The 17,527-nt window shown below is 30.9% G+C and overlaps 1 protein-coding gene across 2 annotated transcripts in view; it reads right to left on the bottom strand.

Annotated features, from left to right (window-relative positions):
* The window catches only part of LOC126770790 (putative inorganic phosphate cotransporter), a 35,734-nt gene that overhangs the window by 2,934 nt on the left and 15,273 nt on the right, over positions 1-17,527 (bottom strand). The window contains exons 1-6 of one of the 2 annotated variants that reach the window (XM_050490353.1): positions 12,910-13,456; positions 4,037-4,221; positions 1,896-2,135; positions 1,584-1,793; positions 1,329-1,493; positions 561-777 (exon numbers count right to left, since the gene is read on the bottom strand). In XM_050490353.1, the coding sequence (XP_050346310.1) occupies positions 561-777; positions 1,329-1,493; positions 1,584-1,793; positions 1,896-2,135; positions 4,037-4,221; positions 12,910-12,943 (1,051 nt within the window). In that variant the 5' untranslated portion in view covers positions 12,944-13,456. Of the gene's footprint in view, positions 1-560; positions 778-1,328; positions 1,494-1,583; positions 1,794-1,895; positions 2,136-4,036; positions 4,222-12,909; positions 13,457-17,527 lie in introns of those variants that run through there. The other variant, XM_050490351.1, reaches the window with a different exon arrangement.

Genomic DNA, 17,527 nt, shown 5'->3' with positions numbered 1-17,527 from the left:
TGCTTAAAGTCTTGATTATATTAGTAAGGGAGACTAGCAACTCCAACTGATGTTAAGAGGTAATCTGCGCCGTAGGAGTAAAAATTGCCGGACTTGTTGGACCGCACTACAGAGCGACGAAAAGGGAGGCCTGAAAGTCTGCACAATGCCGTAATCGCCTTGATGTACTGGCTGAAGTTCAGGTCGAAACCGATGCGGTTTCATTCCAGATTCTAGCTTATATATTTCACCTGGACTTTCATTTTAACAAGGCTAAATTTTTGATGATATAAATGAACCCTTAATGTAAGGTAAAGTAATCTAAATAAAGTAATCTTGGGATGCAAGTATATCAAATGTAAAGTGATTGGCTTACAATAATAGAAAGGTACCTACACCAAAGGTAGGGAAGGGGTACAACAAGGACGGAGATTAGTTGATTAAAAAAAATAGGTTCTAATATTGTTTGATTTAAATTCAAATTAAGCCTGTTGTCGATGATGGAACAAACATCTTTTGTAATTGTTATTTTTATTTTGTTATGACAAAAACGCAAAGAAACTGCTACTAGTTTTACTTACCTATAGTTGTAAAGGTCTTTCTGGCGTTTGTCACCGTCAGCCATTGTCGTTTAACAATTTTATCGCACATCCATCCGAATAAAATCGAGCTTATCCACATAACCGCATAAGGCAGAGCAGCGAGCGTTCCGGTCCGGTGAATATCGAATTTTAATACTCCGGTCATGTATTTCGGAAGATCTGTCACCATTGTGAAATATCCGTAGTCGTGGCCGATCTGCAAGAAAACAAATATTTAACTCAATGTAGTAAAATTTTTATGCATATTGCATTGCTAAAATAAATTAGATTCAAGGAATCGTGTCTATAAATAGATGTAGCATTGGTTATTTGTTCGAGGTCCGCAATCCAAGAGGCGTAATTTAATGACAGCGTTCATGGTTGAATGAACAAATATAACTAAAATAACTGAAATTGAATTTCCTTATTTTTTAGGATCGGTACGTGTATTTTCAGCTTAAAATAGATTTCTATATAGTTGATTGATGAAATTTTCAAGGACGCGGTGTTTCTAAATCATACCAAAATCTCGATCATAATATCTTTTAGTTTATTTAATATATTATTTTATTTCTATGAGCTTGATATATGAGGTACGTTGAATATTTTAATATATTTATCCGTATATTACACGATAAGGTTGTCATAGCATATATTTTTATTAATTTATTTGATTTCTCGTCAAATAAATATTATGAAATGGTTACAAGTGCATCGTTATTTTTAACTAAAAACAATGTTGTTTAAATAACTAAATATGAAACTTACCTGTGCACAAACCAGAGCCCAGAGAGGGACGGACGTGAAAATGGGTTTCCAAGGAATTGCAGAAGGTTGAGTGTTTTGATGCCTGCCTAGAGCTTCTTCGAGATATTTTTTTTCTTTGTCAGAAATGTAAGGGTGAGATTCAGGATCGTTATAGCACAATAGTGCCTGAAATAATAATAAAAAGGTGGTTAAATTTATTTTCATACATCTTTACTTTTCATTTTATTAAAATACTATTAACTATCAAAAACTTACCCATAAAATGAACCAGAGTATACCGATGCTCCCGAAAAGATAAAAAACTGATTGCCATTCGCCGGTCTCTTTGATGACCAGTCCTGAGAAATATGTTCCTGCAATGTTACCGATTTGCGCTCCTCCAAATACCAGCGATCCCATTCGTCCTCTCTCAGAGACAGGTGCCCATCGAGCTAACATCGCGTTTAAAGCCGGAAAAGTTGTACCCTACAAAAATTAAAAATTTAATTTTAACGTCTCTTACAATTAAACTAATGACGTTTTATTATGTCTATAACAAAATTTTAATAAAGATTATTAATTACGTACCTCACCAAGTCCCTCCAGAACCCTTAAAATAATAAGCCCTGTAGCGCCCCCCATGTTCACTGCCCAAGGAGTTAGTAACGTGAATACAGCTGTACTCAAAACACCGAAACCGAGAGAGTATTTTCCGCCGAACCTCTCAGCGAGCATACCCCCAGGTAGATGTGTTACTATATACCCGTAATAGAATGCACTGAGTATAATGCCCTGGGTCTCCTCATCCCAGTTGTATCCGCTTATTTCCTGAAAGAAATACCGAAATATAGTAAACCTAACGGAATCATGACATTATTTCAAATAATAAAATAGATGTATAAGCTTATAGGTAATTGATGTTATTTATATTTTCCAATTTTAATAGTTATGATTATTTCCACTGTTTTTTTTTAAATTGGAAAACTTAATCTAAACTTAATCGGAAGCATGAAAGATCGTTGTTAATTTATCGAATGATTTTTAAATTAATTACTTTGTAGTGGAAGATCGAGTTAACAAAATTCGTTTTAGTTACCTACGTTAAGGATTAGTTACATTTGAGCTAAGTGGGTCATGGTCTAATCGTGGCTTACAATTTGAAGCAAATTATAACGAAGTGTAGATTTTATTTTAAGTAACGAATTTTACTAATGCAAATATAATCTAACTTTTTAAAGTAAACTAAGGCTTCGTGAGATAAAGGTATATATGGAGAAAATTAAAAAAAAAATGTTTACGAACATGATATATGAGTGCCAAACAAATGCATAAATTGTAACAGAATTTTAACATTTTACATAAATTACTATAATTTCATATCCTTATTAAGAAAATTTATGCAGAATATTCAAATACGTAATTTCATGGTGGCGATTTAAAAAAATACTAAAGTTCCAATTTTATTTATGGGAAAAATAATACTTTTAAATAATAATGTTATCTTACATGTTATGAGAGTTATGTTTATAACATGAATATCTGTAGGACGTTTAACATGACAAATACCTATATTACAAACATCGAAATGGAAAGAAACGAAGAGATTAATTTTTAACAAATAATGCATCGTTCTAATATTATAAAGAACATATAATCAAGACAAGAAGTCGAGATGGCCCAGTGGTGAGAACACGTGAATATTAACCGATGATCGTGGGTTCAAAACCGGGCAAGCATTACTGAATTTTCATGTGTGTTTCACTGAAATTCTGCCTCATGTCCACCAACCCGCACTGGAGCAGCGTGGTGGAATAAGCACCAAAACCTTCTCCTCACAAAGGGAGAGGAGGCCTTAGCCCAGCAGTGGGATATTTACAGGATGTTACTATTACCAATTTATTAATTGTAAATAACACATTACGCTGATTTAAACGGATCGGTGTAATGTAAACGTTCCCCCGTTTCCTGGTCAATGTTGACGGCTTGATCTAAGAAAAAATACATTTATATGTCACACGGCTCACACATTAAGGAACAACAAAACTGGTGAACGACTATTACTGTACCGACATTCCAGCGGACCGTGGGATAAAATATTAAGTTCAACTTTATAGTTAACTTAAATATAATAATATCCCACGATTAATTTAAGACGTTTCTTTAGCTACTTATATTTAATCGTTTACTTTCACAGCTTAAGTTTATTATTAAAAAATGTATTGTATAAAATACATAATATATAAGTTGAATAAATAAAATTGTAAATTTGATAAGAAGCTTAAAAGACTGTTACTTTTACATTTTACTTTTACTGTTACTTATACAATAATTTATTAAGCTTGCAATTGTTGCCTCGATTTTTGTACCTAAATATATGTCGTATTTCTACAACTAGCTTGATCTAACAATACTTCTGACGACAAAATCCATCGAGTCCAATAGGTTAACGCGATCTTCGATCACGTGACATATCCTATACTTAAGTAATTTCGAAAGATTTTACGCCAAATCGGGCCTACTTTGTTGCCAACCTGACACCGTTTTATAATTGTTATTTCATACGTAATACATTGTTATCATTTTTTTCGTAAGAAATCGATAAATTATTTTGAACGTGTTCTGACTTTCTTGTTTATAATACTTTTAACCTAAAGGTTTTAAAGTGAAAATCAAACATCACATGCTAGATGCATGTGATAATGATTTAGTTGTAATATATAGGTACTGACTGTGGGATCGGCAATAACTTCATCCAGGTCACCAGGGCAGGAGCCGTCCTCATAAGCCGGTGTGGGCGCGTGCCGTCTCACCATCTGTGTTATCGCAATGTTGAGGCAAACCCGCATCGTGTACGCGTTCGCGACTGCGAGGAATCCCATGATCGCCATAACCCATCGTTGAGGTATCACGAATACTGTTGAGAAACGTAATCATTCTTAATTAAATGCTATAATATTCAATTGAAATAAACAGAAGCCTTATTTATGTATATATAAATTAATATGCATATGTAAGTGTAATAGACAGACAACAGACTTTAGTGTTAACGCCATTTTTCGAAAGTTTGTTTTTTTTAATTTTTTGATGTTTCGCTCCGTTAATTGCGAATTTCTAATATATTTTATACATTTAAACATAAAGTCAAAACTTACATATTATATAATTACATTATATATGTATAAATATATATATTTGTTTATACTTAGTATATCAAAAGTATTTTGCCTCTTTGTATTGACAGCCGTGGACCCCACGCCGCAATTACATATTTTTTTTAAATACTTATTCGTAATAATCTACGAATAAGTATTTATAAAATTATATGATTACAAATTGAATGTAGAAATTTCTTTGTTTGCATATGACTTGAACGTGGAAAGTAAGAGTACCTATTATGTACACATTTCAAAGCTAAGATTGTATTCTCTTAGACTAAACAGGCTTTTTAACAAGAATCTAAGTTTCGAGAAACACGTTCACGTCATAGTGAACTAAAACGTGTATTATTAATGTTTCATTTATTAAAATTCGATCACACCGAGCATCTTCATTGACATTTAACAATTCCTCCTTCCTTTTAAAACAAATGCAGTTCGAGTTTTTAATTGAATTCTTAGAAACTTCCTCAATTTCTGTTTCGATGAGGTTATGTTTGTTTTAAAATCCGCTCACATTTGTTATAAGCATTGAATAGTATTCAAAACATTTCCTTATTCATAACCGAATTGCTTCGGTCGGGGAAGAAACATTAAAACTATTTTTATTTCTCTGTTTCAAGTTTTTTGATTGTTGTGAAATATCGATTGATTTTATTTAAAATCTGTCAAACTAAGTAAAGATGCGTGCCAGTTTGGGTTGTTGGATAAAGATATACGTGGCAAAATTTCAGCCGACACATGCACGCTTGCTCACAGTGTTCTTCCGATATTAATTATACACACTAATTAGGTTTATGGAAAGTCAGTTGTCAATTATTATTGGCAAAATGATTTAAATTATTTCTAGTTCTATCTATCCTTATTTCTATTTATATATTTTTATGTTTAACTTGTAATGTTCAATCAATGCAATGGTAACTTCCCATTAGAGTCTAAGTAAAACTGTCAACATTTTGAGATCTCCAGTGTTCGACTTTATGCGATTAATAAGATGTATCCTGATATACTTACGTAAGTTTATAACTTTTTTTTATCGTCTTGTATATCTTGAGTAATGATAGTACCGACCATCCGATTTCCGTCCACGCGTAATTGCGTAATATACTGATTTAATTATTATCATTCAATATTAAATCAGTATATTACGCGTAATTGCGTAATATACTGATTTAATTATTATTAAATAACAGTAAACAATTATGTATCTCAAAACGAAAATGAGAGCGAACGAACTCGAATTGAACACATACCAATTATGTCAAAATTTTATTTAAATTTTTACGAATGCATACTTTTTCTACTTTTAAACGTATAACAAAATGTTGAGTACTTACATCAAACTAAACACTAGCAATAAAATTGTATTACTTTTTTAATTATAGAATACAGTTTTAGTGGTATATAATAATAATAAAATAGATGACAACATTCAGGAAATGTTTCGCTACTATGAAATGGTTACAAAGCAATATCACACACACGCACACAAATAATACATAATACTTAACTTGATAATATTTTGAAATGCTTGAAACTTTTTGAATAGATTTGCTTCATAAAAAAACATTTAAATTGACTGTGGCATAACGAAAAATATGCCGATTTTGATGAAATTATATCTATTTCAAAACTTATGATTAGACGACAGGAGCCAGAGATATAACTAAAACTTTTTATAACTAGTAATTGATGGTTACAAATAAGCGCTCTGGAGTTTAAACTAATACCATTGTTGGGTATATGTCAAACTAGTTAATTCGTAGTAAATCATCTATGGGGTTAATATCATCAATTAATTTAATAATATTTGACAGTACACCAAAAAGCTATGTATGAAGTTCTATGACGGGTACATCTATAGTAATTAATACGCATAAAGTGAATTAATTGATAAACAAGACTGAAGAGAAATAATCATAATAATACATTATAATAATATAATTATAACAGGCGATCGGTTTATTTAAAATGTTCATTATCAATATATAAAAAAAACATTATATTTTTTATTCGAAAATGAAATAACAAGTTTCAAAGCGCATTCAATGTTGAGGGCGTCGCACCATTGACAATGACAAAACATTGAAATAATAAAATAAATGTGTTCTTAATATATTCTTTCGCGTTTTACGTGTAAGTTTTAGTACGAATCGCCATTCTATATGGTCGGTGTTTCGTGAAGGTTAAAAGAATTAAGATCGGACGCGCTGGAAGGCTTAACCGCCAATAAAAACTAATACACAACTATATAAATAGGTCGTTTGTGTGAAAACAATACATCGGTTACTTAACACGATTTTAAAATGTCTATTTTTCCTCTTATCGTAATTTTTTCATTATGTTTCATAAGAGACACCGACACGATAATAGAATTCGAACAATGAAAATTGTGTCACGAATAATTACAGAGAAGTTATTCTAATGGACAATGGCGAGGAATAAGTCAAATCAAATGTACTATTTAATTGTTACTACGGTTCCTGCGTGACGTATTTACGTGTACTGTACTGTGACGGGATGGTATGCATAAAAGATACAACATATTATAAATTGTATTGATCATCTTTGCGAGCGAATTGACACAGTTTTTGCTTTGTTAGATTGTAACGCTAACGACCAAATTTAAGTGAGTGACCGCTATACTACCGTAAAGAGTCTCGACCCAATATACTGTTGCGTGCTTTTTAAAATGTATAAAGATATGAATGTAAATTATTAGTTACTTACTTATATAATCAATATGTATATGTCTCGATACAAGAGTTACTACACAGTTACATAAAAAGCGGGCTTAATATAATGCAATATTCATTCCGCAGTCGGATAAAACAAAAAAAAAAAACGTTGTTCTAATTATTTTTAAAGGAAATGTTTAAAATAGATTGTTAGTTTTAATATTAATATACATATAATGCATTTATAGATGAAGCATAAAAGACAAATATTCGTTTGAATCTTTGGTTTAGAACAATAGCCTCTTTATTTGACCGTTCGTCATCCGTATACCGCGAAAATGGAGTTATTATTTTCGTTCCATTACAACTTTAGAATATTAAGAGTAGTGACAGGTGAGGCCGTTAAAATTCCCGTTCAGAAAAACCGAATTGTGAACCGTCCGAATCGACCTGTAGTTTGCCGCTCGTGTACAAAAACTCGCTTTATGGAGATACTGGGCACGGTCCTGTCTGACTCGACTACCCAAAATTGGCATTGGAATTGAGAAACTCGTTAGAAGTGTTAGTTTTTGTCGACGTAAACGCAGATTTCTATTGAAACGATGTTGCATTCCAGCGTCGCGTCGTACGATCTGCCGGCCAATGGCAGGGCTGAACAAGTTGCCGTCGGTAGACAGGCTGGCGGTGTAATTTCGCACCACATAGTAGCTATAGTCGGTATTAAGTATGCCTTAATACATTTTTTTTTCCATTGCATTCAAAATTGAGGTCGGTGTACATGCACAAGCTATTTGTACAAGTGGTAAGTACCAGGCAAACATAACAATGACATTCAATGAAAATTTAATCACCTTTTGTTTCTATACAAGGATTTTAAATAACACTATATTGTGACGAAGTCCTCGTCAGCGAATGCGTAAGTCGGAAAGAATCTAATAAATTAATACATACAAAAAAAAAAAACTATTAACTTTTCCTCAACGTCACTGATTGATTTAAGCGTAATGGGTTATAGATGTAATGGGCACGTGCGTATAATTAATCATTCGTCAACATAGTGATAAACAAGTGCATTAGTAACATTCTAGAGCCTTTCACTACGTTGCAACTGTTAGATCAACCGTTCAGTGTGTATTTGCTAAACATCGTATATCGTGAAGTGATCACCTGAGACCTTCGGAGTAGGCGGCAGGAATTGAACAAGCATTCATCTAATAGCGTTGCAGGAGAGCCGTCGGACAGGCTGCCGCTCCCTTTCACCGTACTGCATTAAATCATCCGGCCTGTGTCGCGCTTATTACCGCGTAGGCGGGACAAATGATAGATTTTCCCAAAGACATAACAGAAGAAAGTTAATTTAATCCTTATCAATATCCTGTACTTCTATTTTATTCGTTTATTTGTTATTATATAAATTTATGTAGGTAACCGATGCAATAGGTAATTATTGCTTTAATTATTTTATATATGCATTATATTTCAGAATGGAAAATCACTTTTAAGTCAAAATATTATTTTTACAATTGAGCAAAATTCACATTCTTCACAGTGATATTTACGTGTGTTCCATTAAAAACACATAATATATGTATGTAGCTACGTATAATTAATTGTATAGCCAAATAATTCACTTTATACTTTATCGTACACCACAAAGAAAAAAAAATACAAAACATGGATACAGCTTTAATAAAAGTAGCATACAATTTTGGCGACCTTAGCTACATAGCGATCTCTTCCAGGCACTCAACCTAAGTATCTTTTTTTTCTAAAACTTTAATGTACATAATTTTACTAAATATTTTAATATGTTCTACTGATCATATATTATACATAAAAACATATATAATCTATTCTCAATTACGTTAAATTAGTAATAACGCAGGCTAATACATAAACAAATACGAGTATGATATACTATATAATAACAATAAAGTTTGTCCAAGAAAAATAACCACAAAAAAGTTTTTTTAATCTAAATATGTTAGTTTATTTACATAATAAATATTTAAATCGATGACTTAAATTTATTTAGGTTTATATACAAATCCCTAATGCTTGGTTGGAATGGTGGCAAGAATGCTAGCTACTTTCCCCGTTGAATCGGAATTTTCGGAATTCAGATTCCAACCAACCCTCAAGTCGCCAGTGGAGGTAATAAAGTGATATACTTTATGTATATAGATTTACAAGCATCGTGAAAATAAATATTGTAAGTATTTATCAAGAAGAGCGGTTCTTCTGTGGTATGGCTCGATTTATTTTGAATTTATTAGACAATATACGGTGTTTCCTTCCTTCTATATTATTACTTCCATATAATAAAACAGCGACATGTATACAGTCAAGCGATATTTTCATTATAATCGAGAAAACAATGATATTGTGATTTGTATAACTCATTTCTTATGCATATTAGCTATGCAGCGTGAATACCACCATTGTAGAAATTAAAAAAAAATACGTTATGATGGTGTATAGAACATGTTGTATATGTTTTTACTGTATAAAATCACTCTTATCTAGTTGTGGTCTCCGGGTACTTGCCCGGATTTGAACCAGCGATTTTCAGTTTCTCGTGTGTAATTTATATATATATGTATATTATGAAACAATAAAAAATTATAATTTTTTTCATTTTGAATACTATTCTGTGATTAGCGATATTTTTCTACATAATAAAAACAAAAGCACGTGAAAAATAATTAAACATTTCCCGATTTCGACACCGCGATCTTCGGTTAAGATCTTTTAAAATATCCACTGAGCGACCTCATCATTGCTCTATACCGAATTTCATTACATAACATTACTTTCGCGTGTAAATTATTAATATGAATACAAATACTAACATTAATAATGCTCGCTTTGTAAATCATATATCGAATTAATTTTAAATAGGGTAAAGACTATTTATATGTACATTTCACACACCAGGCAACGCAACAAAGATATGGAAAGGCTACTGAAATAATTAAGTGTCTCTTTATTTAATCTTCCAAATACAATTACAAAAAGATCACGTGCAATAAATAATTTTGAATACAATATTCGGACTTCTAAAAAAAGTTATAAAGTTATAATTCCATGAAACGCAAAACCGGTTTTTGCCGTAACAATTTATTAAGATATGCATTTAAGCGAAATATGAATTATATAATATTATACGTATAAGTAATATATTATATCGTTACGTTATTTATAAAATCACTACTTTATACATGTTCAATTTACCCAAATTTTGTTTGAAACTCATGATATAAATAATTATGTATAATGAAATATATAAAACTTTGTAAAACTATTTTACAAAATCATAGTTAAAAGTCATTACTAAAATTTACGACATCTAAATGTCTTTACAAAATTCGTGAAGAATTTAGTACAAAGAGCATACTCATACAAAGTGACCAAATTTTTAATAATTCTTCCTCAAATGGTTACGAATACGTGCAACGCATACGACAGAACTTGATTTTAATGTATTATTATAGAATGAAAAAACTTTGTGATCTGTAATTAGACGAGGCTATTTGATGCAATTGAAGAATTCAAGGTATAGTTTTAAGGCTTAAATAGTTGGAAATTCATCTGCGATACACTTAAACTTGACCAACTTTTTGATTTAATAAACAACTGGTGGTAGGGCTTTGTGCAAGCTCGTCTGGGTAGGTACCACCCACTCATCAGATATTCTACCGCAAAACAGCAATACTTGATATTGTTGTGTTCCGGTTTGAAGGGTGAGTGAGCCAGTGTAATTACAGGCACAAGGGACATAAAATCTTAGTTCCCAAGGTTGGTGGCGCATTGGCTATAAGCGATGGTTGACATTTCTTACAATGCCAATGTCTAAGGGCGTTTGGTGACCACTTACCACCAGGTGGCCCATATGCTCGTCCACCTTCCTATTCTATAAAAAAAAAAAAAAACAAATTATCTCTTGTTGTTTTAAATATATTTTATTTTATATAATAGTAATTAATTTATGCGTATTCGTTTGTATTATTTTTGTAGCTCATTTAAATTTTAGTTCTATACACGAACGACAACCTAAATATGTTGCTTAGAGAATCATAATTCAAACATTACCCTTAGGTTTAAATTAAATTTTAATGGTTTACAATCTTAAATTATATTCTTAGTTAAATAACATATTCAATAACAAAATATATTAAGTCAAAAGTAAGTTAAAATCGCATAGCATAAAACTTAAACGTTATTCGAAGTATTATATTCATATAGCTTGTTATATTGAAGTAACGATATCACATACAAGTAGTGATGAAAATTGTATGTGCAAACAAGAAATAATCTCTTCAAGCATCTGTTAAAGTCCTCATAGATTGGAAATCACTGAAACCGACAAATTTCGTAACTCGGCCTTCCACAGTTTTTACGTACGTCAGTTACTTTATACTAGTTTCTAAGCGCGACCTCGTTTACAATTTAATTACAAAGTCCGACTTAATTTGTATTCAGATAAATTATCTTTTTTGGATACTACCAAAAAATATATATATAATATCAGTATCAAAAAGGACAGTGATATAGCGGGCACTTAGTAAAAGATATTTTTTTTTATAATTTTAGAACCTGTATAAGGTCATTGAATATGTTTCTGAAGGTAAATATTCAACATTAAGAGTAAACTGAAGAAGTAAAAACTATTTCCCAAGCCGTTAATGCAGCAACTATGGGTTGTAAGATTTTATGGCTTAGTGAATGATGAATTGTGCCTGACCAGAACACAGCAATAAAATATATAACATAATAATATTAGTAAGTGTGTGATGTACATTCAGACGGCATTGCTTACGTCCGGAGATAAAAATTATAAGTACGATACTGACTGGCTTAAGCGAATTGGAGGGTAAAATACTATATAATAAATAAATTTGTAACGGAACATATTTTTAAAATCGCTATAATTATATATTTCAATGATATTTGAACAGTCGCCCTGTAATTGTTTTTTTTTTTGTTATAAGCATTAATTAAATTATTTCAGTCATTCGACCTTGGTCATATACAGTTTAATGCGAAAAGGTTAACAACCAAAAGCTAGATACGAATATGTTAATTTTTTAAAAAAGAATATATTCTAAGCAAAATATTATTTTAATACAATAAATAATAAAATATTAATTTGATGACGTAAATATTATGAACTCTAAGTTTAAGCGATAATTCTAGCTACTTCTAATTATTTTTTAAAATCGGACACATTTCACATTAAGGTTATAATTATGTAGACAATTATTATTTAATTATTATTTTATAAACGAATTAAGATACGTGTATCTATATAGTAGGCTTCTGCGCATATTATATAATGAAAAATAGTGGTCACGATAATTATTGCCCGATACACGATGTGTTATTTATTGTTCTTTTATTTTGCTTGCGATATTTTTTTTTAATTTAAATGTCAAAATTTCCTTTTACATCAAAACCTGTATGAGCCCATATACTTTTTGTATTTTTTTTAGTTACTGTAAATTTTATTGATATTTTTGAGTTTTGATAAGACTACCTATTATTTTTACTATTGAATTAACATTTTAACTGTATCGAATAAAGGATTAATTGTGTATTGTGTATGATTTAAAATATTAAAGCTCCAATTGAAATACGAATATATATGTACATTAATGTAAGCAACATAAGGTTGTAAAAACTATTTATTTATGAGTTATAAATTTCTATATAACTTATTAAATTTACTACTTAATTTATTTAATTTTTAAAAACAGTATAGCTACTTACATTTCGAAAGAACGAACTGCCAACCGGTCAACATTTTTGATAAAAATACCACCACTTAACAAAATCACAGTGTCAATGTTTGCTCTCGTAATATTTATTATAAATCGAACCTATTTAAATACATCTATAAAACTAATATAAATAATAATAATATCACAAGCTTTTTATATTGTACTGGGATCGATTGTATGAAGTACGTATATTATCTCGCGTTCGCGTCGCGCCGTCGTTCGCGCTTCCACCACAACCTGACAATCAACCGGCCGCGCACTCACCTTGCCTCTATATACCTTTGCCGTCCTGCCACACCAGCAATTACCGGGATAAGATTAAAATGACTACGTCAAAATATATATAATATTTATCAATTATTACAACAACCCAAATGTTATGTCACTAACACACTTCCGTATCGAACTTGTTCTTTGTTCGGTCAAGATTAGTGTGCAGAAATAAAAGCGTTTTTTTAATATCCGGACAAAAGAAACATTCTATTTCAGCGGTATCGTCGTTCGATTCAATCATATGATCGATGTTGACCTATTGTTATAATGTTTGTTATTAAAATCGCATTTGAATAATATTGTGTAAATATACAGTTATTATGCACGGCGCATATTTTATTACATTTAATTTATACTCGAGCGGAATAATCATCTACTTTCCGTAATCAATAAACTAATCCGCTTATAATTTGAATTTATTCGCTTTAATAGTTGAAAGAGATTTTACATATGTGATGCAGTTAAAAACCTTTTAATTGCTTTATAATAATTATTTTATAATTTCCTAAAAAGTGATTTATTGCTTTTAAATTATCTTTATCTAGGACTAGCTGCCCCTTAAAGTTGAAGATTCCAACCCTGTAATAATACTATCTTTCAATTTTTAATTTTCTAGACTCAGACCAGTTTTGGCTGTGCTTAATAGCCATTGAGGACAAACGATTTTATAGTATATTAAAAGTATAGTATATAGGAATACAAGTTAACATTTTTACGATCCATTCATCCTTCTGCTATGAAATTATATTATAGATATAACCTTTTACTGTAAAAAACCTTAATCTAATGAATGAATTAATTTAATTAAAATATATCCCTATACATTGTGGTTCAAATGTATGGGCTGTAGAGTAGAATATTAGCGGCAAAAATCAATTTCGGGCCGCTTTTTAACAGCGTTCCGGTAAAACCGCTGATGTAATAATAAAGTAACAACCTGTAAATGCCCCACTGCTGGACTGTCCTCTTAAGTAGAATTTTTGCTGCAATTAATTTCATTCGACACATCCAGGTTTCTCACGATGATTTCCTTCAATAGATAAATCCTTTGAACCTGTAACATCCGGTTAAGTTTCACAGCCTGATGGTAAATGGATATTGAGTCTGCTAGAAATAAAAGCTAGTTCTTACATCAACAATGCTCCGCTAACCATGAGATATGTTATTTTTATTGCGCTTTTAACATAACTGAATTTTAACTTACTGGCCCGGATTTTTACCTAGGCCTATACGGGTCTAGAGGCCCCACCCAACCAAAAATAATATAATTTTACTCTAAGTGATTCGGACTCTCAAATTTTAAAGTGACTAGAGGCCTTGCAGCACCAGCAGGCTCGGACTTAGATATATCTCTGAACTGTCTTGCTGGTTGATCATACTTAAAACAAGAATACTGCAGTTCAAAGTTAAGCTCAGAAAAAAACTGAAGCTAGAATGATAAACAGATTATATTAATTATACAGAGATATCGCCTTAATATTACATTTTATTTCAGAGAGAAATATATTGTTTGATCGATTGACGATGTCTAATATTGACATTTCACCTAAATAAAGACAAGCTTAATATACAAGAATGTGGCATTTAATGTTTAAATTCACAACAAAATTAAGGTAAATCTAATTAAACAAATAAAAACTAAATAAAAAAAAAAAAACTTAAAAAGGACAAACATCTTAAAAACTCCCGGCGACAATTTTTTTTTTTTTTAATTTTTTGTTTCGCTTTATATATTCAGGTTGTTTGTCGTTTTTTAAAACACAGTTCCAAAAAGGCTTAATATCAGAATATTTATTTTTATATCATACTTTATATCATACGTGGCCGCGGTTTCATTTGTGATATATTTGAATGATACGAGTACATGAATATTATATACTTATAGAGTTTGGCGTTTGTGGTTAATGGTACACATCCTAGCCGCTAATTATTTTTTTCTTTCTTTGTACTTATATAATTATTCTCTTTTTTAAGTTCTGATAAAGTTAGACCATACTAATATTTACTAATTTATGGGTTGATGTCAAAATTCACTTTTATATTTTTGTTACACACATTGTTACATAAGTAAAAGATATATTTTTTTGTCAATTACGGTATGCCTAAAAGAGGAACAAATTATTTGGATGTTAAGTTAATCTATAATTGTATACACTAAAAACACAACTTTTATATACTCATTAAAAATGTATTTCTAAGCTACCTAGTAAATAAATAAAACATAAGAGATACATCTTTTTTTTAGTATAGGTGGACGAGCAAGGGCCGCCTGATGGTAAGTGGTCACCAACGCCCATAAACATTAGCATTGTAAGAAATGTTATCCATCGCTTACATCGCCAACGCGTCACTAACCTTGGGAACTAAGATGTTGTGTCCCTTGTGCCTGTAATTACACTGGCTCACTCACCCTTCAAACCGGAATACAACTAAACCAAGTGCTTGCGGTAGAATATCTGATGTGTGGGTGATATCTACCCTAAAGCCCTACCACTAGTAAAATTAATGCTCTACTGCATTGTAAGCCTTAAAACAACTTTCAGAAATGTCCATGTTAGTATATATCTATGATTTATTGAAAAGTCACGGTAATCATTTTTAACCTGACATTTATCCTAATACCTAAAAGAAGGTCCCAAACCCATTAAATGTTTCAGATTAAGTTTAAAAAATAAAATATTTGAATATATTACTTAATGTGTACATCATTTTGCCCAGTATAAAACGATATATTACGATAAATTGAATAAAAGTTATAATAAAGTTGGCCACGAATAAGTGCAGTCTATACAAATCGGTTGCATTGATCCTGAATACAATGCAATATTTGTTTATTTATGAAAAAAAAGTTGAATCTTAACTTTTACTGAACGAAGTCAAGGCCGGATAGTACTATAAATAATTAAATGTGATGTATATCATTTTCGAAAGTAACTTATTATATAAAAAATATAAACGAAAATAATCTAAGTATGATGTTTATATTAATATAGTGTATATGATATTTATTTGATTTAGGTGGTTTAGTGGCTACATGTAAGGCCACAGACCCCGTGGTCCTAGGTTCAAATCCCATGTCGGGCCAATAAAACGTTATTGAGATTTTCTGTCGAAAATTTTCAGTAGCAGCCCGGTGTCTGGAAGTTGGAAGTGTGTACACTCCCGTGCCTTGGTGTGCCGTTGGTCCTGTGCCTTAACTCTTTCCGGTCGTATCGGATTGCCGTCTCGTCGGGTTACGAGAGTTAGGGAATGGAGAGTGCACCTGTGCTTCAACACATTTGTGCATTGTAGACCGATTTCGGCCACGGCGGCCGACTATTATAATATTTATTTACACACCTTATTTTCCTCGACATTGTTTACAAAATGACAGTATTTTCCTTATAAACGTTTGTCCTTTCTGTAACTTTGTAATAATTTCAAAAAATAATGTCGTAAAATTGTCAAAAATTATAATTTTGTAAACAGTAAAAATATTTTAAAACCGATAGTATATATGATTTAGGTGTTAAACTCGCAGAAGACAGATTATTTTCTTTAGCTTAGTTAACGATATCTCTAGAAAATTTTTGCTATACTTATTTAAAGATATTTTCATTATCAAATTTATTGGACTATATTATTGGAATTTATAATAGGACTGATATTCGATAACCGGGATGGTGCCTAGAGCCTTAATTTTTGCTGTACGTAAACAATACATTATTTGAATAATTTTATTTATATTTTATTATTATTGTTGTATTCTATTAATACAATTTATATACTTAGAATTTGTTTTTATTACTATATAAATACTACAATTTGTAAACACTTTAGGCCAGAGCATATCTGCTGTAGCTGTCCGCCCGACTTCGTACGGGTGACATAAGATTATTTTTTACCTAAGATTCTTTCTTAGAGATCATCTACGTCACGAAAGGAATTGTACTTAATTTCAAGTTAATTGGACCTATAGTTTCGGAGATCTCGTGATGTCAGTCAGACATTGAGTGGTATTTCGCTGATAAATAGACATTACTAAACCGGTTTTCATATATTTTTCCTAATAATTTAAACGTTATAATTTAGGATAATAATATATAATATATATAATAATATATATGATATAACTTTGATGTATGGCCATTATAATATAACACGCAAATGCTCTTGGTGTGTACCTTCCTTTAGTTTGTACGCTAAATAAATTAAACTTAACAAAGTTTAACATATCAGTTCGGAAATTTCCGCTAACAACGTCGAAGCATAAAATTCTAATCTTATTATTTTACGAATATAACATCAGTTTAAGTAAATTTTTTGTCTGAAAATTAACACGAAATACAAATTAA

The sequence above is a fragment of the Nymphalis io genome, chromosome 9, assembly GCF_905147045.1.
Source record: "Nymphalis io chromosome 9, ilAglIoxx1.1, whole genome shotgun sequence".
Lineage (NCBI taxonomy): Eukaryota > Metazoa > Arthropoda > Insecta > Lepidoptera > Nymphalidae > Nymphalis > Nymphalis io.
Note: the sequence above shows the minus strand (reverse complement) of the source record. Positions and strands in the feature narration are given on the sequence as shown.